Source organism: Suncus etruscus, chromosome 3 (assembly GCF_024139225.1).
Source record: "Suncus etruscus isolate mSunEtr1 chromosome 3, mSunEtr1.pri.cur, whole genome shotgun sequence".
NCBI classification, from domain to species: Eukaryota; Metazoa; Chordata; class Mammalia; order Eulipotyphla; family Soricidae; genus Suncus; species Suncus etruscus.
In genome coordinates this window covers 140,699,337-140,723,572 of record NC_064850.1, presented here as the reverse complement: position 1 = coordinate 140,723,572, position 24,236 = coordinate 140,699,337, and the positions used below count along the sequence as shown (strand labels likewise).

The 24,236-nt window shown below is 46.2% G+C and overlaps 1 protein-coding gene across 2 annotated transcripts in view; it reads right to left on the bottom strand.

Annotated features, from left to right (window-relative positions):
- Positions 1–24,236, bottom strand: part of FAM120A (family with sequence similarity 120A) — a 79,954-nt gene that overhangs the window by 41,322 nt on the left and 14,396 nt on the right. For both annotated transcript variants that reach the window (XM_049769991.1, XM_049769992.1), the window contains exons 2-5: positions 21,369–21,615; positions 14,964–15,046; positions 6,196–6,324; positions 5,674–5,770 (exon numbers count right to left, since the gene is read on the bottom strand). In XM_049769991.1, coding sequence (XP_049625948.1) covers positions 5,674–5,770; positions 6,196–6,324; positions 14,964–15,046; positions 21,369–21,615 — 556 coding nt within the window. The remainder of the gene's footprint in view (positions 1–5,673; positions 5,771–6,195; positions 6,325–14,963; positions 15,047–21,368; positions 21,616–24,236) is intronic.

Genomic DNA, 24,236 nt, shown 5'->3' with positions numbered 1-24,236 from the left:
GGAGGGGAGTGTCCTTGAGACGCTTGGTCACCTACATCTCACAGTCGCAGAACAGTGCCTGAGCACTGGCAATGGCAATAAAAGCACCATGACTTGTGACTGTACCACACTCAAAGCGTGGGGATGCCCAAACTTATCGGCCTGGCAAGCACAGGAAAGCCCAGCCCTGCTTCCCTTCGTCTCTCATCTTACGTGAGATGGCAGCAAGGAGCTGGCAGCACAGTGCTACTGGCATGTGCCCATGCGCTTGGCAGTGCACTTACAACCCCTGCATACACACATGCAGCCACACGCACATGCAAATCTGTACACAACTGGACTCACAACATGCCCCTGCATGTCCAGACATGCGCTCAGGCATGACACACACATGCAAGAGTCCCCATCACATACACAGTGACAAAGTATGTACGTCTGTATAAATCTCAGTCCACAAACATGCGCACCTGCCATGTCTAGGCATGCAAGCTCAGATGAACGGACATACACAGATGTACGTGTGCATGCAAACATGGTGATGTCCCTGCTCAGGCACAGAGAGGCCCACAAGGTCTCTGGACACCTAAAACTGCTGAGTCTCTTCGCAATAATTTCTCGACTGTGGAGAGATTTTTGGAGCAAGATTTCTATGAGATCCACTCCCCACTTGACCCACGTATCTGCTTCACTGGGGGAGTCTGGCTCACAGCCGCTGCAGCCGACCTGCCACACCAACCCTCAGGAGCACGAATGAAAGCAGGTCTCCCGTACGCACAGCAGTCCCCTACAAGAGAAGGCGAGCACTCTTGTTCTTGTCTGCTTTGACATTATACCACAAACTTCCTGGAAAGCACAGGCTTTCCTTTAAAAAAAAAAAAAAAAAAAAAGGAACAAATCAAACTGGACTGGAGTTATAGCACAGCAGGCAGAGACACTTGCCTTACACACAGATAATCAGGTTCAATCCTCAGCATCCCATGAGGCCCGCTCCCCCACCCACCAGGCTGCCAGGATTATTTATTTTTCTTTTCTTTTCTGTTTTTTTGGTTTTTGGGCCACACCTGGTGACGCTCAGGGGCTACTCCTGGCTGGCTATGTGCTCAGAAATCGCTCCTGGTTTAGGGGACCAAATGGGAAGCCGGGGATTGACCCCAGGTCCGTCCTGGGTCAGCCGTGTGCAAAGCAAATGCCCTACTGCTGTGCTATCACTCTGGCCCCTGCCAGAAATATTTCTTGAATACACAGCCCAAAGTAACCCGAGCCTGGCCAGCAATGGCCCAAACCCTCCTCTCTCAAAAATAAAACAAAATTTTAGCTTAAAACTAACCCTCAGAGTTTTTCTAAAAATCATCCTGATGCAGACTTCCACACACCCACAAAGCTGATTACTATTCTATGAAAATTTGGCCCATCAATGAGCCCCATCTTCTCATTTCTCATAGGGTTGCAGTGACGCCTCATCAGCCTGCGCCTGCCTGATGCGTTCCTGTGAATTGGGCCTTGTTCCGGGGCTGCAGGCTGAGCAGAGCCATTGTCTGTCATCTGGACAAGGGCTTCTCTCTCTCTCTCTCTGAAGTGGTACTGGGGCAAAGTGGAGATTACCACCACTGCTTCTCGTTCCTGTGTTTTCACCATGCCTATGCATAGAGTCAGACTGATCATTAAAGTCTGCAAATTAACAACTAAGAACAGGAGAGAAAAAAGTGTTTGGCTACATGACGAAAAGAAATTTCATCATTTGGGGCCAAAGCATTAGCACAGCAGTAGGGCATTTGCCTTGCATGATGCTGACCTGGGACATATTCAGGCTCTTTCTTAGTGCAGAGCCAGGAGTAACCCCTGATCACCACCAGGTGTGGCCCAAAAAAAAAAAAAAAAAAAAAAAAAAAAAATATGGGCCGGGCGGTGGCACTAGAGGTAAGGTGCCTGCCTTGCCTGCGCTAGCCTTGGATGGACTGCGGTTCCATCCCCCGGTGTCCTATATGGTCCCCCAAGCCAGGAGCGACTTCTGAGGCATAGCCAGGAGTAACCCCTGAGCATCACCGGGTGTGGCCCAAAAACTAAAAAAACAAAAACAAAAACAAAAAACAAAAATACATTTAAAAAAACAGCAGCACCATGCAACCAAAGTGAAAGCGCAGCATAGCACTAAGGTGTTTTTGCCTTGCACGCAGCTGACACAGGCTGGACCTTGGTTCGAACCTTAGCATCCCATACGGTCCCCCAAGCCAGGAGCAATTTCTGAGTGCATAGCTAGGAGTAACCCCTGAGCGTCACAAGGTGTGGCACAAAAAGCAAAATAAATAAATAATAAACAGCAGCACCTTGGGGCTGGCCCACTACTCCCCCACTTCCTATTACCCAGCATGCAGTCAGCCTAGCCCCACCTGAGCATGCATCCCTACTGCAGAGCCGCAACAAAACAAGACGATGAACAGAGCAAAGCCAAAGCGATGTTTTGCAAAACTAAGGATGCCAACAGGGGCTAATGCAAAATTTTGCATTAGCAAAACTGATCCAAAATTAAGTTCTGAAAACAAAGACTAATCCATGGGCATGTTTCTATCTCCATTAGCTTTCAGTGTTTGTAAAAGATCGTGGCAAGAATGCACAATTACTACAATGGACTAGAGAGATAGTACAGCGAGTAAGGTGCTTTGCTTTGCACATGGCAGATCAGGGTTTGATCCTTGACACCCCATAGAGTCAGTCTCCTGAGTATAGCCAGGTGGGCCCAAAAATCAAGTGAAAAAAAATAAATCCAACTACATCAACCAGGGGAAAAAAAAGGCGTTCGCTACAACATATTTGTCCTCTGTTGATTTTGCTGTATTTAGATTTGGCGTGATGTTTCCATCCTACCCCAGGTAAACAGCTCCTGTGGCAGGCCAGGGCAGGGGAGGATGCATGTGGGGAGTAAGGCCAGGAGGGCAGAGGACAGGGACATCCCTGTTTCAAGGGGTGACCTACTGCCATCAATTTCTGTGGGAAGAGCCTGACAGGGTGACTTCTCAATGTCAGGACATGACCAGAGGTGAAAATACAGGGTCGAAGACCAGGCAATATGCTCTGTCTGGGTGGTGCCTGGAAGGATTCCCAGCACGAGGACATGCCCCTCAGGGGCACAGCAGCAAGAGTTTTCTAGGAACTAGATTATCTAATGCCAGGTGACAGCCGGCGGTCTGCACCAGCATGTCTGGGGACGTCAGAGGCCATGACAGCATTCACAGCTGCATGGTGCCTGAGTCCACACCAATCCCAATCACAGCTATTCGGTTCCTGGATGAGCTTGATGAGAGGTGAACCACAGTTTACTTCCAAGCAAAGCAGGGAATCTCAGAATGCAGATTCACCTTTCCCAAGTCTGTGGACAGCTGAGCCACATCTCTCCCTTGGCATGACACCCGTAGAAAACTACCCATAGGCACAGTTGTGTTCTGTACAGGACAGAGAGCACCTTGGAACATGGTCAGTCTTGGGATCTTTTAAAACAAAGGAAGAAACACAGGAAAGGACAGCCCAGATTCTCTCACAGAACCCTCATGAAAGAAAATTCCCTGAAAACAACACAGAAGGTTCCAAGGAGAGAGCACAGCTGGTTCAGAGTCAGGAAGAGGGTTTCCTGCCTCCCATCCAGGAAGACACCAATACCAAGGCATCTCCTCTGAAAGGACATAAACTGGGACGGCCGCACATGGCCCTTTGCCTCATAAGGCAGTAACCTTGGATGTGCCCGAGCTTATGTGACAGGAGCGATTCCTGAGAGCAGAGCCAGGAGAAACCCCCTGCACAACAGGATATCTAGTATCTGTGACAAACTGTCTTGAAAAATTACAAACATTCCATGTGATGAAAGAGATAACTGTCCTGACCATGAGATGAGTTTTTTCGTACCTGACAGCAAAGCTGGGCCCTGCCCAACCTCACAATACAGACTGCTGGAACAGGGTACACAAGCTTGGGAGCCATGTGGGACCAACAGAGCAGGGTCCCAGGCTAGGTTCACCCCCCTCAGGCTGGTGCCAACACTAGGCACCCAGTAGAGCAGATAAGAGTTGCAAGGAACCCTCAAATCAGTGCTTCTCTGTCAATTGGGTGGATGCTGGCCAGTAGTGTGGATACAAAAGCTGTTCCCAGCAGCACAAAGATGACCTTAGGGGTGCTACAGACTGAACCCTCCTCCTGTCCCCAGCTTGCACCTGTCCATTCCAACCTCAGCAGGGTTGCCTGCATGCCCAGGAAGGCTCTGGCCAGGCACAGAACACACACAGTTCTATTCAGAACACAGGGCACAGATGTAGTAAAGCCATTGCAAGAGCAAAGAGACCCTCAACCAGGTTCTGCAGGTGACCTGGAGACAGGGAGAGGGCTGAGAGCAGGGCATGATCCACTGAAACTCACTTTCCTGACTGCACAGAGAGGGGACTGCCTCAAGCACAATCTACTTGTGTCATCGGCCAGGACACCCCTTCAGATATGTCATATATCCTCATACCAACATACTTGGTTATGTTATTGTTATGACCAACAATCCGACATGGGCATGTCAGTAACTAAAGTCCCAGTTCTGTTAGGTCCATTCTTGGTGGTGCCCACCCTAGAGGAGTAGATAGGCAGACAATGTCGTGGACCTACCTCCAGAGGATCCCTCAGAACAGTCCCACTTCCCTAAAGCCACTGGCTTTGCTCTTTCCATCTCTCCCTCTGCGCCCATCTTGACAGCCAGTGGCATCTCATTGCCCCCACAGATCTGCCTTTTCTGGAAGGTCTGCTCTTATTTACTTTAGATCTGTGGACGGGGCCAGAGTGATAGTACAATGCATAGGGCATTTGCCTTGCATGTAGCCCCGCTAGATTCAATCCCTAGTACCTCACAGAAGTGTCCCCATCCCCCAGCACCTCCAAGGAGTGATTTCTGAGGGCAGAGCCAGGAATGACCCATGTGTGTCACTGGCTGTGCCCAAAAATAATAACCATTATTGGAAAAGCAGTAAAGACCAGTTGGCAGCCACAGCTCTCCTCACATGAGCAGCTGACAGACACAGTTCTGGCTTTAGAGGGGGCAGTCATGATGTCCTTCTTATATGCAGTGGCAGAGTTAAGGCTCCTCCAACCCTCTCCACGGCCTGACAGCACTTTTTCTACATTGAGTAATAATCTCTCTGGATATAGCACAGTCTAGACCCATTCAACTCCTGAACAACATCTTTCTTAAGAGACTTTTATATCTTGGCAATGATAAATTAGACTGCCATAAACCTCCATGTGCACATTTCTGCATAGATGTTAAGTATTCAATTTCTTCAAGTGGAATACCAGTAATCCTAAATTGTATCAGATGGGGAAGGTATGCTTGCTATAAGAAGCTACTGAACTAGTACTAGAGAGGGTTTAGGCACCTGCCTGGCATGTGGTTGACCCAGATTTGATCACCACACCGCATCACACAGGGTCCCCCAAGCACCACCAGGAGTGATCCTGAGGACTGCTGGCTGTGGCCCCAAAACCAAAGGGGGGTGGGAATAAGCTAAAAGAGCTCCTGGGAGCTGACCTAGGAAGGACTCATGACCCTGCCCCCTCACCCTCCCAAGCTCAGAGCCTGCAGGTCCTTCAGCAACTTCCTGAACTGAGCTGTGTCCTGAGTGCAGACCTCTCTCGGGACCCACAGGAGGCAGCCACAGGCCTGTCACTTACCTAAGTAATGAGGAGGGTGAAACGCCATCGGCTTGCTAGTTGCTGAGTAATAGCCAATCGCTCTCTTAAATCGAATCACTTTGTCATCTGTTCTAGACTAGAATCCAGAGAGGAAAAAGGCTGGTAAGTTAGTGTGCCCGTAGCAAACATGCAGAGAAACAGGGCCTCACAATTCAGCACAAGTATAACACTCAGCCAGAGGGCCACACACATCTCTGGCATGAGGGAAGGGAAGCTGAGAAGGATGGTGAGTAGCAGAGCAGCAACAAACTTACCTCTCCACAACCCTGACTCACACCACCCCACTAACCTTGACTCCTTACTCAGCAGTCCCTGTGGTCACCATCTCCGAACAAGGAGATGATCCCTGCCTGAAGTCTGAAGAAACAGGCAGTGGGTCCAGAGAGCCTTTGGGCCCCAAAAAGACCAGGAGTCCTACTGTGCTACTCCGGGAAGCGGGAAGCTGAGCCCAACCAGTGGCTACCTGCACACACCCTGCTGGCCCTGTGCACCGGGCCTCACCTGAGAGTGCTGGAACACGTCTTTGGCAATGGCGTCCAGGTCGGAGGTGTCCTGGATGTTGCGGACATAGTCAGCCACGGCCTTGATCACCACATCGCAGGGCGGCAAGACCAGCTGGTGGGCACGGACCTGCGCAACAAGCACCACATCAGCAAGTGGGTCCCCATAAAGGCCCTCACGCTGTGGACAGAATTCCCTCAGTCCTCCTCACAGCTCTTCCTCTCTCCTCCAAAGAGGCCTGTCAGTGGGCCGTGTGAAACAGTCTACGAAGCGAGGGGAGGTCTGCTCCCCGACCCCCGCTTCCTGCCACAGAAAACCCAGCTCAGCTCTGTGTGTGTGTGTGTGTGTGTGTGTGTGTGTGTGTGTGTGTGTGTGTGTGTGTGTGTGTGTGTGGTGGGGGTGGGGTGGGAGTGACCCGGACCAGCTGAGAGAGAGAGAGTGTGTGTGTGTGGTGGGGGTGGGGTGGGAGTGACCCGGACCAGCTGAGAGAGAGAGAGTGTGTGTGTGTGTGGGGGGGGGTGGGAGTGACCCGGACCAGCTGAGAGAGAGAGAGAGAGAGAGTGTGTGTGTGTGTGGGGGGTGGGAGTGACCTGGACCAGCAGCCCACGAGAGACATTAGTTGAGAGACTTGGAAGAATGTGTGTGTGTGGGGGGGGGTGGGGGGGTGGGAGTGACCCGGGTGTGTGTGTGTGTGGGTGGGAGTGAGTGTGTGTGTGGAGGGGGGTGGGAGTGACCCGGGTGTGTGTGTGGGGGGGGGGGGTGGGAGTGACCCGGACCAGCAGCCCACGAGAGACATTAGTTGAGAGACTTGGAAGAATGTGTGTACGGAGAGCTGATGATCCCAGTGCAGTTGCTAAGAGGAAAATAAACACACATTCATGAAAAATGGGTTTGTTTTTTCTTTTTCTTCAAGAACACAGATTAGGTTAGTAGGATTTATGCATTTTGGTAGCTTACACCTTTCTTCTCAGAAATGGACGGATTCAACAGGTTGTTCCCCACTACATATAAGTGCAGCCTGAGGAGGATGAACAAGGTTCCAAGAACCTCTGTTATGCAACCCTGCACACACCTGATTCTGGCTGAGAGGAAGCCTTGTGAAATAGAAATGGACAAAAGGCAGATGAAAAAATGCTCCACATCACTAATCATCAGGAAGATGTAAATCGAAACAACTATGAGGTACCATCTCACACTAGAGATTGGCACACGTCACAAAGAACAAGAACAATCAGTGCTGGCAGGGATGTGGAGAGAAAGGAACTCTTATTCACTGCTGGTGGAAATGCCATCTAGTCCAGTCTTTATGGAAAATAATATGGAGATTCCTCAAAAAACTGGAAATTGAGCTCCCATATGTTCCAGCTATACCACTCCTAGGGATATACCCTAGGAACACAAAAATACAACTCAAAAATGCCTTCCTCACACCTATATTCATTGCAGCACTATTTAAAATAACCAGACTCTGGAAACAATCAAGATGCCCTTCAACAGATGAATGGCTAAAGAAACTGTGGTACATATACAATGGAATATTATGCAGCCATCAGGAGAGATGAAGTCATGAAATTTTCCTATATATGGATGTACATGGAATCTATTATGCTGAGTGAAATAAGTCAGAGGGAGAGAGACAGACACAAAATTGTCTCACTCATCCATGGGTTTTAAGAAAAATAAAAGACATTAGTGAAATAATGCCCAGACACAATACAGATGAGGGCTAGAATGACCAGCTCAAGATATGAAGCTCACAACAAAGAGTACAGTTAGAGAAATAACTACACTGACAACTATGGTGACAATGTTAATGAGTGAGAAAAATAGAATGCCTGTCTTGAATACAGGCGGGGTGGGGGGGAGAAGGAGGAAGATTGGGGACATTGGTGATTGGAATGTTGCACTGGTGAAGGGGGGGGGTGTTCTTTTTATGACTGAAACCCAACTATAATCATGTTTGTAATTAAGGTATTTAAATAAAGATAATAAAATAAATAAAACAAACAAACAAAAAACTCCATCAGGAGCCAGAGAGATAGCACAGCAGAAGGGTGTTTGCCTTGTACACAGCCGATTCAGGACGGACGGTGTTCGAATTCTTATATGGTCCCTCTGTCTGGGTGTGACCCCTCCCCCCCCCAAAAAAAAGATCTCAGGCGCACATGAGTAAATTCAAATTTTTTTTTTTTTGGTGTTTGGTTTTTGGATACGACCCGGCAGCGCTCAGGGGTAACTCCTGGCTCTACGCTCAGAAATCGCTCCTGGCAGGCTCGGGGAAACATATGGGATGCCGGGATTCGAACCACTGTCCTTCTGCATGGAAGGCAAACGCCTTACCTCCATGCTATCTCTCCTGCCCCATCTCCTTGCTGCCTTTGCCTTCTCTGCCTCATTCTAGCCTCTGCCCTTGTATTCCCTGGGACCAGCAATACCCCTTTCCCAGAACTCAAAAGGATGTTTCACTTTGAGACTCTAGGTCTCAAGAAGCAAAGGTAGACAGACTAATAGTAGGTCCTCTTTGTGACTTAGAAAAGCCTTTTTTTACCCCAAGTCAGTGTGCCCTGAGAAGAGGTCGTTCTGCTTCACTCTGAGGCTGCGCATTTCTTCCAGTTAGTGAGCCACACCACAACACATAAAACACACCACCAAACCAAAACTGTCACAATGGGAAAGCAATGCAGAACCTCACCATGCTCAATGAATAACGATCCAATTAGGATTAGGATTAGCCACCTATATAGCCTCACTAAAAGGAGGTTGTTTTTTTTCTGTTTTGTTTTTGGGCCACACCCGTTTGACGCTCAGAGGTTACTCCTGGCTTGGGGGGACCATATGGGACATTGGGGAATCGAACCACGTTCCGTCCACTTGCAAGGCAGACACCTTACCTCTAGCGCCACCTTCCCGGCCCCTGATAAGGACTTTAGAGAGAAAAATTGAGGATGTTCAAAAAACTCAAAGAAGCAATGGACTGGACAGCCAACAGATTCAAGAGGCTATGAAAGTAAATGAGAAATGTCATTTCAAACAGAAATGACAGAACTGAAAAACTTGGTAGGCAAAATAAAAACACATCGGAAGGCCTTAACAGCAGAGTAACATCTGCTGAAGACAGAATCAGTGAGCTCAAAGATGAGCTGCATAACACCTCCAGACAAGAGAAGATGGAAAAGTCTTAAAATAAACAAATAGAAGATGGAAAAAATATTCTAAAAATAAACGAACAATAGAACTTCGAGATAAATTCAACAGAAACATAAGAACCAAAGACTTCAATACTACCATCACCTCTTAATCGATCAATCAGGCTAAAATTCAAGGATATATTGGCTTTGAAGAAATAGAACTGGACTAATAGATATATAGAATTTTTTCATCCTCCAAATGCTAAATACACATTCATCTTCAATGCATGTGGCCATTCCCCAAGATAGACCACTTGCTGAACCATAAAATATCACCTCCATAAAATCAAGAGGAAAGAGGGGCCAGAGAGATAGCACAGCGGTAAGGCATTTGCCTTTCATGCAGAAGGTCATTGGTTCGAATCCCAGCATCCCATATGGTCCCCCGAACCTGCCAGGAGCGATTTCTGAGTGTGGAGCCAGGAGTAACCCCTGAGCGCAGCCGGGTGTGACCCAAAAAAACAAAAAACAAAAACAAAAACAAAAGAGGAAAGAAACTAGCAACTATTTTTCAGACCATGATGCACTAGGGTAAAAATGGCAGTGATTTCATTATCACAAACATCCAACAGGCAACTGGACAGGATTAAAACAGCATTCATCTCAGAATTCCCGCTCAAAGCATGATCCCCAGATACACTGAACTATAAACACTCATTAAACCATCTGATTCAACTTCTGATATGTCTGGGATGGTAGCTGTATGGGTCATGCCCAGTGGGGTCAGAGGCAACTCCTGCCTCTGTTCTCTTGGGCCACTCTCACTGGTGTTAGGGAGACTATGCAGTGCCAGGAATGCAATCCATAAAGTTTTATCTGACCCCAAATTTCTGACATTGTTGCCAATTTTAAAACGCTTTTTGAGGCCAGAAAGATAGTATAGCATTTAGGGCTCATCTAACCAGGGTTCAATCCCTGGCATCCCATTTGGTCTGACAAGTACTGCCAGGAGTAATTTCTGAGTGTAGAGTCAAAAATAAACTTTGAGCATCTCCAAGTTTGGCCCCCAAACCATAAACAGACAAACAAAACACTTGTCACAGTAGGCCCAAAAGATAGTTCTGGGCTGGAATACAGGCTCTGCATGCAGGAGTAATGGTTTCTAAGTACTACCAAGAGTAACCTATGCACCACGGGTGTGGTCCAAAACTAAAAACAAACCACTTGCCAATGTCTGTAAGGAACTTGCCAGCACCAAAATGGGAGAATTAAACACTCCTGTTGGCTGGAGACTGAGTGCTAAGACAATCAATAGAACGAGGAGACAACAAATCCTTAGGACTCCTGGACATCTTAAAGAGGCTCTGAAGCAAATACATAAATGGAAACACAAACAGGCATGCTCATAATATGTGAATATTCATGTATACATGTATACCTGGGACATACACATGTAAGAGGCATGGCACATGTGAACGGTTTGCCTACAATCTGAAATAAAACAAAACAAATATAACTAATACACTGGAACCTAGTGAGCCACAGAAAAAGAAATCACTGCAATGCTACAATGGAATAGCACCCAGTACCCCCAGGATTGTGCCAGCCCCTATGCAGGTTTATGTACAGTCTCATTTTTATTTTAGTCCAAACGGTGTGATGTCAGGGATAAAAGCAAAATGTTTATATTAAAATAAGTGCTTCAATCTCCATGGATAGAAAGTCATATTTAATTAAAAATCAAAAGGCGATAATAAACTGCCCCTTTTAATGGTACTTTGTAGCAATTCCAAGTCATTTTTAGTTACTTGCTTTGTAGGAAAGGAAGTAAACATTTGGAGCTAGCCTCCAGATTAGGTACTAGGCCTCTTTGTTCCAGGCAGATGAATTCAACAATATGAATATGGTTTCACAGAGACTGGAACATGTGGGGTGTTTGCACTGCACATAGCCAGCCCAGGTTTTATCACCAGCACCACTCCATATGGTCTCCTGAACCCCAACAAGAGTGATATCTAAGTGCAGAGCCAGACTAAGCACTGAGCATTATTAAGTCTGGCTCCAAAACAAAAATAATCACCATCATCTCCAAAACTAAAACCACCACCATCACCACAGTAGGGTTATGTGTAGAAGCAGGTTTGTGCTTCCAAAACTCCTATTCTGGAAGATTTTCACTCTTAGCATCATCTTTCCCCCAGTCTCTAATTTTCCCCCCTAAACTGCCACCTTTGCTTCTCATGGCTATTCACTGTAGCATGAGGGTGCCAGCTATGAGTATCCCCAACCCCCAGCATAAAGCCCTGGAATTCATCACCCATGAGCCATGCCAGATGCTCACAGGACAAAGGGGGCAGGCAGAGTTGAAGTGTGGCAAGTTCGAGGGTCAGTTCAGGAACACAAGGATGGCTATGGAGCCCTTCAGACATGTGGGGTGAGGTGGGTGGAAGGGAGTCTTCACCCAGCCCTTGGCAACTTTAACTAGAATTCTAAATACACACTTCAAAGACAGAAATGATCTTGATTTTTCAGTTGCCAGTTTCCATCCAGTATTTCAGCAATTCGTGAGACAAACACCATGTCAGAATACCTACACCAGAGAAAACAATCTCTCCCACACCCAAAAGAGCCGACAAGCCAAGCTGCCTGCTAGAGAACAACCAATTCTCTGTTCTCTCACATTTCGTTACCTATAGTTCCAAATGTCATTCCTTGCTGCACACATGAAGCTGGTTATAGGGAAGATCCTGAAGCCTGATTCAGCTTTTCAAAACCAAGTAAGTTTCCTAAGACCCAGCCTTCATCTTGTCTGCTTGTCTCAACTTCCACGTGCTGCCAACAAACTAACGAGCTCTGAGGTCGGCCTGATCACAGCCTGCACTCTGCCCAGCCTGCATCTCAATGCTGCATCACCAGGCGTTGGTACGAGATACAGGGCTGTGAGAACGAACTCATGCCAAGAATACTCCAGCCAACAGCAAACAGAAGGCTTTTCTCTGTCAGGGACAAAAAAGCAAAGAAAACAACTGATCTCTATCAAGGGGGAAGGGGGCAGCTGATAAACCTCTATCCCAAGCATTACTGGGATAAAAAAGAAAATATGCAGGGGTCTCAAACTCGAAGCCCGAGGGCCGTTTCTGGCCCACCGTACAACATTTTGTGGCCCTGCCCTAGAGGAATCTTTTTTTTGTTTTGTTTTGTTTTAGTTGTTTGGGTCACACCCCCCAATGTTCAAGGCTTACTACTGACTTTGCACTCAAGGATCACCCCGACTTTGCCTCCTGCGGCCTCCAGGTAAATTGAGTTTGAGACCCCTGTATTAAGGCATATTAGGAAGAAATGAAAAGAAAGTGGGTATGAGGAGCAAGAAACAAGCTAAGAGAAACAAAATGGGACTCCAAGAAAACATTCCAGACACTTAACCTAACTCTGAAGTTTCATTGCAATGAGATGCTAATCACCATTATGTCTGTGTATCGGAGAGGGGAAGCTCTGAAAGACGTTAGAATTTCAGAGAAAAAAAAAAGGACCTTCGGAAATCACTGCAAGAAGCAACTCCTTCACTCCAGGGAGTCAGCCAGCTGGGCTGGAGCTTTGTTCACCTCCCAGTGCCCAGCCAGCAAGCAGCCTTTGAGGGCCAGGCTCAAGGCCCAGGCTGCTGGGCCCCACAAGGAGATCACAGGAAACAGAGCACCCAGCACTCAGCTCAGCCCAACCCACTCATTACTATGCTGCTCACAAACCCTGACCTTCTCCCTTCAAAAATCAAACTAAGGTGATACTTTTTGGATGAAAACTTATGAAAGTACATAAACAGAAAAGAGAGGAAAAATAACAACCTAAAATTTGAATACTAACTCAAAGAGGACAAATGGACCATTTCCCTAATAACCTTGGGTCTCCATTAGTCAAAAAGCAACAAAGTCTTGACTATTTTGTAATTTCAGAAAAGTGGTAAGAAAGTGATAAAGCTTATCAACCGTTTTAGCAAGATATCGAAGTGAACAATAGCTACTATATTATCTATTAAGAGTTAGTACAGGGCTAGATAGATAGCATAGCATCGGGTAAGGCACTGGCCTTGCACACAGCTGACTTGGATTTGATCTCCTTTCTCCCCCTCATCCCCCCACACCCCCACAATGTCAGGAGTGCCAGGAGCAAGCCCTAAGCATTGATAGATGTGGCCCCAAAACCAAAAAAGAAAAATATATATGTAAAATTTTAACTAAAAGATTCTTCCTATGGGATGTGTGTATGTGCTGGAAAGAAAGAAAGGGGTTGGCTGCACCAGGTAGGGCATTTGCCTTGCAAGCGCCAACCCAGGTTCAATCCCCACATTCCATATGGTCCCCTGAGCCTGCTTGAAGTAATTTCTGAGTACAGAGCAAGGAGTAACTCAAGTACCACCGGGTGTGGCCCAATTCCCGCTCTCAAAAAAGAATAAAGTACAGGAGTCGAGGCACTTGCCTTGGCTTGCACGCTGCCAATCCAAGTCCAATCAGAGGCATCAGAGGTGGTCCCCTAAGCACCACCAGAAGTAAACCCTGAGCACTGTCAGATACAGCTCAAAAAAAATAAACATTTTCTATCTAGAAACATAAAGAATTTTCTTTTCTTTTCTTTTCTTTTTGGGTGGTGGGCACACCTGGTGACGCTCATGGGTTACTCCTGGCTATATGTTCAGAAATCCCTCCTGGCTTGGAGGACAATATGGGATGCAGAGGATCAAACCAAGGTCCGTCCTGGGTCAGTCGTGTGCAAGGCAAATGCCTTACTGCTCTGCCCCCAACATAAAGAATTTTCTAAAGAAATTTTCTCAAGGTCATTTATATGCTGCCCAAAATACACATATCATGGTGAATATTTTTGGTTCTTTGTTTTTAGGTTACACCTGGCAGTGCTCAGGGGTTATTTCTAGTTCTGCACTCTGAAATCACTCCTGACAGGCTCAGACCACATGGGATCCCAGGGATCAAACCTGGGCCAGCTGCATCCAAGTTCTACCTACTATACTATAGCTCCAGCCTCTAACAAATTATTTATAATATAGTACACACCCTGAAATTAGAAGGAAGCACACGATATTTTTTATTTTAAACATTTAAAAATAGTATGTTAAAGTATGGTGAACAATAAACAATAAAATTACATAGTTCCTGAGTAAAATACTAGAATGAAGTTTTAAAGAGGTAAAGAATTCCCTTATCTTTTTTTTAATCACCATGAATTAGAGTTACAAAAATATTCATGATTGAGTTTCAGATATAAGATGTTCTAGTAACAATCCCTTTGCCAGAGTTCACTTCCCCTCACCAGTGTCTTTCCCTCCTGGCCCATCCTCCAATTTGCCTCTATGGCAAACAATTTTCTCTCCATCACTGTACCTTCCCTAACTTATCTCCTGTACCCTAGCCCTAGGGACAAGCTTCATGTCTGAACACCAGTTTTCCTGTGCTTTGTTTCCACTGACTTTGGAGCTCTGATTTTTCTTTACAAAGTTTCTTTATATCCCACATATAGGAGAAAGCACTCTGTCCCCTACAATTTCTTTCTACATAGAATAGTATGTAACTTACATTATTCAAGCAACAGCCAAATCTAGCTAGATTCCCCTGCTGAGAAGGAAGTGAACTTTACCTTCAGGGAGGCGAGTGGATGTTCTGGACCGAGCAGGCTCCAGTGGAAAGAGGCGAGGTCTTCATCAGGCAGGATGTGGTTTCCTAGGAGACAAATGGGGGTGAGAGTGGCCCCTGGTGGCCCCGCAGCACCTCTGCTCACTTTAGTCTGCAATGTGACTATTCTAGCTAGGACCACCTTTCCTGATGCACCCCCACAGACTTTCACAGAGGCACCAACCCTTTTTCATCTTTTAACAGGAAGCGAGACACAAAACCAGGTGACTTCTTGCAGTTGCCTGATGCATGTAGTGGAATTCTAGGACAGGATCAGCAGAACCTATGCAAGAAAGGTGCCGAACAGCTTTCAGTGTGGCATCCAAATGGGTGCCAGGCTGGTAAATGCCAGGATGGCCGATAAGAGTAGCAACAAGTTCCCACTTGTTCCCAAGGCGGCTGCGGTTCCCACAGTGCCCAGTACACTAGGCTCACTGCCCAGGGCAGGATCTGAGGCCCACACAATCTCTGAGCCAGGCTAAGATAGAGGCAATGGTCTGTGCCAGGGACAGGGACGACAAGCATCCTGCCCAGGACTCCCACTAGCACCCCTGGGTAAAGAAGGTGAATATTAGCTATAAGTTTCCCTATCCCAAGGCTGGGCACAAACAAAACCTAGCAGGTGAGAACCGTGGCCTGAAGAGCCACTGTCTGTGTCCAATGAAGTTCAGACATGGGATAAATGGGCAGCCCTGCTTGAGTTATGTTCGTGCAAGTGAGGTGCTATGATTCTGGGCTTTTCAAAATAGAACTTACTCTCTTCCACAATGGGAGAACAGTACTTGCACTGCTCACAGAAAGCAATGCAGGGTAGCATCCTTCACAACACTACCTCGTATTACATCTAACCAGAGGCAAAGCGATAGCCTAGGACAGACCGTGGATAGATTCCCCTGGCATCCTATATGGTCCCCCAAGCCAGGATTGGTTTTTGAGTGCATAGCCAGGAGTAACCCCTGAAGGTCAGCAGGTGTGATCCCAAAACAAAAAATAAATAAATAGGGGTCAGTGAGATAGTACAGCGGTATTTGCCTTGCAAAAAGCCGATCCTAGACCCAAGGTGGTTGGTTCGAATCCCGGTGTCCCATATGGTCCCCCGTGCCTGCCAGGAGCTATTTCTGAGCAGATAGCCAGGAGTAACCCCTGAGCACTGCCGGGTGTGGCCCCAAAACAAAAACAAACAAACAAATAAATAAGTGTGTGGTTGCTAGAGCGATAGTACAGAACCAGGAGTAACCCCTGAGTGGCACCACCAAGTGTGGCCCAAAACCATAAAGAAAAACAAAAAAAAAGAAAGAAAGAAAGAAAGATGTGAATGGGGGGAATACATATTTAAGAGCAAACACAAGTTTATCCAGAGTAGAAATAAGAAGCGAGGAAAAAAGCAAGGAAGATATATATTCAAGGGAGAACAAGGGGTTGTAGTAGGACAAACCAAAACTTCTAGGAATATGAGTTAGTCTTATTTCAAAAGAAATACTCAGTGTTGTTTTTTTAAACATAAGCAATCTAAGAAAAGGACTTTTCATAAGTGTTAAGATGACACCCAGCTAATAACTCAACACAAAGATATTCCATCTTCCACTTTCTGTTAAATCTCTTTTGATATGTAAAGCCCACCTGGATTACTTGACCTTCCCCCCTGCCACCAATAGATATTAGTTTAATAAAGAAAGAGCAATTCTGGCTTTCGGCTGAGGAAGAGAGGCCAGGAGGAGAAAAGTAGACTGACTCCAATGAATCTCTCCTCACTGGCTTGTTTTATGAATCTTTCACCACAACCCTGCTTCTTCAAACCAGTCCACCTGGGGTTAGAGATACACATGTGGGGTAGTCTCACAACTTGTGGATTTTTATTTTACAACTTGTGCTTGAACAGTGACCCAAGACCCAGGGACCCAAGAAGACCCCCAACGATGGTGAGTTATTTGACTCTCTATGGATAATTTCCACCACGACTTCCTTCAGCTGGACGGAGTGTGCAGTGCCTGTCACTGGAATAGTACACATGCCCCCATCTGAATGGCTTATGTTGTTCTGGTCTGGTCACTTAGCTACCATATTAATATTAGTTTGCAGAGTTCTGGGTAAATGCATAATGTTAAGATTTTTTTTTTTTTTTTTTTTTTGGTTTTTGGGGCCACACCCGTTTGACGCCCAGGGGTAACTCCTGGCTATGTGCTCAGAAATCGCCCCTGGCTTGGGGGGACCATATGGGATGCAGGGGATCAAACCGAGGTCCGTCCTACGCTAGCACATGCAAGGCAGACACCTTACCTCTAGCGCCACCTTCCCGGCCCCAAATTATTTTAATTTATTTAAAGAAAATCATCACATAGTTGACATAGTGAATGAATGCAGAAAAGTTCTCATGTTTATGTTCAGAAAAGTCTAGGATAAAATTTGTGCTATGTATAAGACAAAGATAATTTATTTAAAGAAAATCATCAAACAAAAAAAATAAAGAATGGGGCTGGGCGGTGGCGCTAAAGGTAAGGTGCCTGCCTTGCCTGCACTAGCCTTGGACGGACCTCGGTTCGATCCCCGGTGTCCCATATGGTCCCCCGAGCCAGGAGCAACCCCTGAGCGTTACCGGGTGTGGCCGAAAAACCAAAAAAAAAAAAATAAAAAGAAAGAAAGAAAGAAAGAAAGAAAGAAAGAACGAAAGAAAGAAAGAAAGAAAGAAAGAAAGAAAGAAAGAAAGAAAGAAAGAAAGAAAGAAAGAAAGAAAGAAAGAAAGAAAGAAAGAAAGAAAGAAGAAAGGAAAGAAAGAAAGAAAGAAAGAAAGAAAGAAAGAAAGAAAGAAAGAAAGAAAGAAAGAAAGAAAGAAAGAAAGAAAGAAAGAAAGAAAGAAAGAAAGAAAGAAAGAAAGAAAGAAAGAAAGAAAGAAAGAAAGAAAATCATCACATAGTTGTCATAGTGAATGCAGAAAGGTTCTAATGTTTATGTTCAGAAAAGTCTAGGAAAAAATTTTAGTGATATATATATAATAAAAAGCTGATTGTTTTGAAAATATGTATGTACAATCTGACCTTTGACACTTTTATAGCCAACTTTTTTTATAATTTCTGATCTGGGGTTCCTGCCTCTGGCAGAGAAAAGTAGAACAAAACTTGTATAGCTTTTCTAAATTTTTTTTGTTTTGTTTTAAACAGAAAAGGTAGAACTGGGGCCGGCGAGGTGGCGCTAGAGGTAAGGTGTCTGCCTTGCAAGCGCTAGCCAAGGAAGGACCGTGGTTCGATCTCCCGGCGTCCCATATGGTCCCCCCAAGCCAGGGGCAATTTCTGAGCGCCTAGCCAGGAGTAACCCCTGAGCATCAAACCTGTGTGGCCCCCCCCAAAACAAAACAAAACAAACAAACAAACAAAAAACAGAAAGGGTACAACTGTAAGATGACATCCAGTTATTAACTCAAAACAAAGACAATCTTCCTCTCTTTTTTTTGGGGGGGGGGGGTTTGGGCCACACCTGGCATTGCTCAGGGGGTTACTCCTGGCTGTCTGCTCAGAAATAGCTCCTGGCAGGCACGGGGGACTATATGGGACACCGGGATTCGAACGAACCACCTTTGGTCCTGGATCGGCTGCTTGCAAGGCAAACACCGCTCTGCTATCTCTCCGGCCCCCTATCTTCCTCTCTTAAGATATGTAATAGCTCACCTGGATCATTAGATCTTCCCCCATTTCACCCCGTTATGGGTATTGGTTTAATAAAGAAAGAGCAGTTCTAGCTGTTGGCTGAGGCAGATAGGCCGGGAGGTAAAAGACAGACTGACTCCATTGACTCTCTTCTGATTGGCTTGGTTTTTGAATCTTTCACCACTACCCTGCGTCCTCATACTCATCTACCTGGGGTTAAAAATACTCATGTGGGGTGGTCTCACAATTTGTGGGTTTATAAATATTTTATGTATTTATAAAGTATCTATCCACAGTTATTTTAATAGAAAATTTAGCTTTTAATATGTTAGCTTTTGAAAATGCAAAGTATATTTTGTTTGTTTGTTTTTGGGTCACACCCAGCTGCACTCAGGGGATTATTATGGGATGCCAGGATTCAAACCACCGTTCTTCTGCATGCAAGGCAAACACCCTACTTCCATGCTATCTCCAGCCCTGCAAAGTGTATTTATAAAATTCATTTTAAACATCCAAAATCCAAGTCACAGGAATTCCCTAGAAAATTAACTGAAAATAGTCAAGCACTAACTTAAAGGCACACACTTGTAATCAAAACCAAATAAACAATGTGTGAACTCAGAATTGTGTTCAAAGGTCATTAAATAACCTGAAACACCATCACCAAACTACATGTGAAAAATGTGGCTTCCTCACTATAATTTCTTTTTTTTTTTTTTTTTTTGGTTTTTGGGCCACACCCGGCATTGCTCAGGGGTTACTCCTGGCTGTCTGCTCAGAAATAGCTCCTGGCAGGCACGGGGGACCATATGGGACACCGGGATTCGAACCAACCACCTTTGGTCCTGGATCGGCTGCTTGCAAGGCAAACACCGCTGTGCTATCTCTCCGGGCCCTCCTCACTATAATTTCTAATTATGTGAAACTTTTCTGGAATGTTTTATAAAAATGAAATGACTAGATGCTTCTAAAAATAACCCTTAATTCTCCTTTTAAGCACAACCAGATCAGGGTGCTAATCTTAAAAATACAATTAGAAGGGCTGGAAACAGCAGCAGCCAGAGTACATGCCTAATAAATGCGCGACAAGAGTTGGCACCAAAGTCCCTGAAGCATCTTTTGATGCAGCCCTGGCAGCTGACTGGTCCAGGGACCATGAACTGCAAAGCATGAAAGTAGCACACTGCACCCCTAGGCCCTCGGGTTGAGCAGACAGACAAGGATGGCTGAGAACTGCTAGGGGTGAGGCAGGGGGAGAGGGCCCAAGGACTTCCTGAGCACTGCAATAAGGCGACAATTATTTCCAAAAAATCCTGAGTATCCAGACCAAGAGAGCCTTCTTGCAAATTATGGAGGCCTCATCAGAACACATGACTCACTCACAGTGACTATCAACTCAGCTAGGCATTAAAGTAGATAACATGCACAGCCCAAGAAAAGAAAGAAGAAAGTAATCATGAAACAGACATAATGAGACAGATGGCTCTATCACCACTAAAACTCATTTTTCAGTAAGAAAGCAAGGTTTCATTCTTTCTGGGTAATTAGTGTAAGTGTAATTTCCAAGAGAAATTTGAAAATTAGGATGAGGGTAGGGCCTTTTATATTCACAGAGAACCTGGGCTAGATCCCCAGCAACCACATATGGGCCCCTGAGCCCCACCAGGAATGATCTGAGCTCAGAGCCAGGTTTAATAAGCAATGCCGGATGTGGCTCAAAAACTAAACAAAACAACACAAAGAAATTCCTCCAAGAGACAGAACCCAGGGTTAATGCATACAAGACTTGGTCTATCACTCCCAGCACCAATCCCAAGGGAATATGTACTGAAAGTGCAAGAAATGGAAACAGGTGATCTGATTTACGTTTATTATTTTTCTTTTAAATAAGGTAGTATTCATCTGAAAAATGAGAAAACATGCCAGTAAAAACTTTCACAGCATTTTTTCTCCTTAATACATATAATTTATGCCCAAGTTTTATCTTTTTTTCTTTTGTTTTTGAGCCACACCTGGTCCCACTAGGGGTTATTACTCTTGGCTCTGTGTTTAGAAATTACTCCTGGCAGGATCAGGGGACCTTATGGGATGCCAGGAAACAAACTTGGGTTGGCTGCGTGCAAGGCAATTGCCTTATCCCCTATGTTATGGCTCCAGCCCCATATACACAAGTTTTAAATGCCTGCCTTTTATAGTGAAAATTATTAGCTAACATTTGTAGTTTGCTTTCTTTCTTTCTTTTCTTTCTGCCATACTCAAGCAGTCAAGCAGTGCTCAGGGCTTATTCCTGCCTCTACGCTCAGGTATCATTCTTTTTTTTTTTTTTTTTTTTTTGGGAGAGAGAGAGAGAGAGAGAGAGAGAGAGAGAGAGAGAGAGAGAGAGAGAGAGAGAGAGAGAGAGAGAGAGAGAAGAGCTCAGGTATCATTCTTGATGGGACTCAGGGAATCATATGTGGAGCTGGGGATAGAATTTGGGCGGACTGTGTGCAAGGTAGGAGCCTCCCCCACTATACAGCGCCTTATCTGTGATTTTTTAAAAATGGTTTTCCACACTTCTCTGCCAAGTCCCCATCATGAACTATTTTCACAATCCTGATTTACTAGCCTGGACATAAATGAGCAAGACATGAACACGGAAGACAGAGTAGCTAGCATGTGCCAAACCCCAACGGGGACAGTGAGAAGGCTCCAAGGAAGGTCCCCCCCACTGGCCAGACACAACAGCCACTTACCTAATAGGGCAGCAAAGATGGGGAAGCGGTTGGGGTTTAGATCCAGCTGCTTGGCCACCTCGTGCATCAGATACTGGCTGGTGGTGAGGCTCTTCCCATTGCGGCTCAGCTTCAGGGCGTGGGCACTGAAGTAGTAGGGGATATTGCACAGCGCGTAGTCAGAGTCGTAGGCCACCAGGCCATGGAAGCCATTCTCTCTGCAGAATCCGATCACTTCTTGATGATGGTCCTCGATGCTCTGAGCAACCTACAGGCAGGAGTAGAGAGGCACAGTTGGCAAAACACAGGGTTCAGGTGCCCTTGACATGGTCAGCAGCCTATGATAGAATCTGAGAGCACATAGCACACCATCTCAGTGGGAAATCATCCTGGCTTGTTACAAGTAGGATCCCAGCTAGATGGTAAATTAAGTTGACTTTCCCATTTCCACGACAGCCCTGCTCTGAAAATACCCGCCACAAGCTGATCCATGAGATGAGATTTTGCAGGGCAGCAGGAAGTCGGGGAAGAAACTGAGGAGGAAAATGAAAGACTGAGACAAAGAGGAGCCAGACTTGTAGGAAAACCAAAATAATTCCTCTAAACTAAGCAGATAAATTACAGTCAATAGTTAAATAGCTTTAGCTAAAAAGCTAAAAGCCCAGGTAAAAGAATCCGGATTTTTTCTTTCTTAAAACAAATACTGAGTTATAAATATCAGGAATCCAACTGGCTTGAGCCTCTCACAGGAACTGTCACGGGAGTCTGTCATTCTCCACCCAAACTGCCATGTTCTACTGTGGAGTGTCAGCAGGGCCTGTGAAGAAGTGTGCAACCCCCCTGCCCAGTGGACTCAGAGAGGCTGTGGGCTGGGCTCCTTTCTAATGCCTGCCTTTTAGGGACTGAGTACTGAACTCTTGGCATTTAGAGTGTGCATGTGGGGTGGTGGTGGTGGTGGTGGTGGTTGTAGACCCATTTTTCCAGGCCTCTTGAGAGAAGGTGCAGCTCAAGGCCCCCCTTGCAACCAGCACATGGCCCTGTGCTTCCACCACACAAGCTTGCAGCCTCCATCCCATCAAGAGAGCAGGACAGAGATTTTGATGGAAAGGATGTGGATGGAAGCTGGGGAGGGTCTGGGTGCTGGGGCAGGCACACCTGGTGTCCAGCAGGAGGCACTGTGTCCAGCCCTGTCCTGCAGGATTGGTGTGCAGACTGTTAGCTCATAAATGAGGGCTATCTATTCTGGGGGGCCCTACGCCACTGCCCTTTGACCTGACAATCCAGCTCCAGGAGACCAAGCCTGAGAAACCAGAGCACCCAGTTCCGGAGGGACACAGATAAGAGAGGTCAAGAGGTTGGGTCAGGCAGATTGTGGGAAACGCCTTAGTAGCAGGCAGACTGGTTAATTCAACAACTCCTTGGGTTCAGGAAAGAAACGTGGGCAAAGCAGATGACACAGCAGCAAGCTATTATCTGATGCCTGGAATATATTCACAACCACAGCAAAGCTGAGACTAAACTGTGTCAGGATGGCAAAGTCCTGCTCCAAAAAGAATCTCCAAAAGAAAAAGCAACATGCAGGGCTGGAGCAATAGCACAGCAGAAGGGCTTTTGCCTTCCATGCAGATGACCAGGAAAAATTTCTGAGCAAAGAGCCAGGAGTAACCCCTGAGCCCAAACAAAATAAACAAACAAAAAATATTAATTTTTTTTTAAATAAAAAAAAGCAACACGCAGCTGATGGTACCACATAGGGCATTTTGGTGCTCCAGCATCTGGGGCACGTTCCCCTCCTTTGGGGGTCTCACTGAGGTCATGCTGGGCACCTGTCACATGATAACTATGAGAGATTGTCAAATTCAGTGAGGGGGTACAGTGAGAACCCTGAGGATTCTTTCACCTGCCTAAAAAGACAACTAAGCCCCATTCTCCAGCAGACCCCAGAGCTGGAGGCCCATTCCTCTCAACATCTGACTTCCGGTAGGTATTATAAAGCAACTTTTTATTGATGGCTATAGATGGTTCACTGCAGGCTGATTTGCAAATAATTAACAAGATCTCTGCCTCTGAGCACACACACACAGCTTGGGGAGCTGCCTGCGAGGGTTGGTGCCCCCGGAACTGAGATATGGGTACCGCACCCAGGCACAGACTTACAGAGCTGGGTGGGGCCACCTGATCCTGCTCAGCAGAGAGGTGCAGACATGCAGGTTTGTGTCCAGCCTGTAAGCAAGGGCCTAATAATCAAGGGCCTTCTGGGTTCTGCCAAGCTCCCCCCTCTAGTCTTCTTCCCGCCATGGAGACTACTGGGCTAGAGGTTGCTCTCTTCCATGGGGGTGCCCACAGCAAGGGCAGACAGAAACTAAGTGTGAATTGAGGCCAGAGTGATAGTACAGAGGGCAATGCACTTTCCTTGCATAAGACAAACCCAGATTCAATCCCCATTATCCTATGTGGTCCCCTGAACTCAGGAATAGACCCTGAGCCTATTAGACCCAGGTGTAGCCTCCCCCAAGTAAAATTAAAATGAAATAAAACCATGTATGAATTGAGCAATGGCAAGCTGAGCTGCAGACGTCAGTGCTGCCCAGCATCTATCTTCTGGTCAAAACAGGAAGCCCTCCCATCCATCCAGGGTGTAGGGGCAGTGCCAGAAATACCAGCACAGCCCCCATCATCCTTGGGACCCTACAGGTTAGGGCAGGACTAGGCAACATCTCCTGGGGTACCCACAAAACTGAAGGGGGAGCATTTTTCGGGTCACCTAAACACAGCTGGTAGAACAGTGGTGACAGTCTCAGCAGTGGTGACAGTCTCAGCAGAAGCAGCAGCTGCTGCCCAAGCACAACCCAAGAAGGAAACATGCCTGGCCACCACAGAGGTGCATGA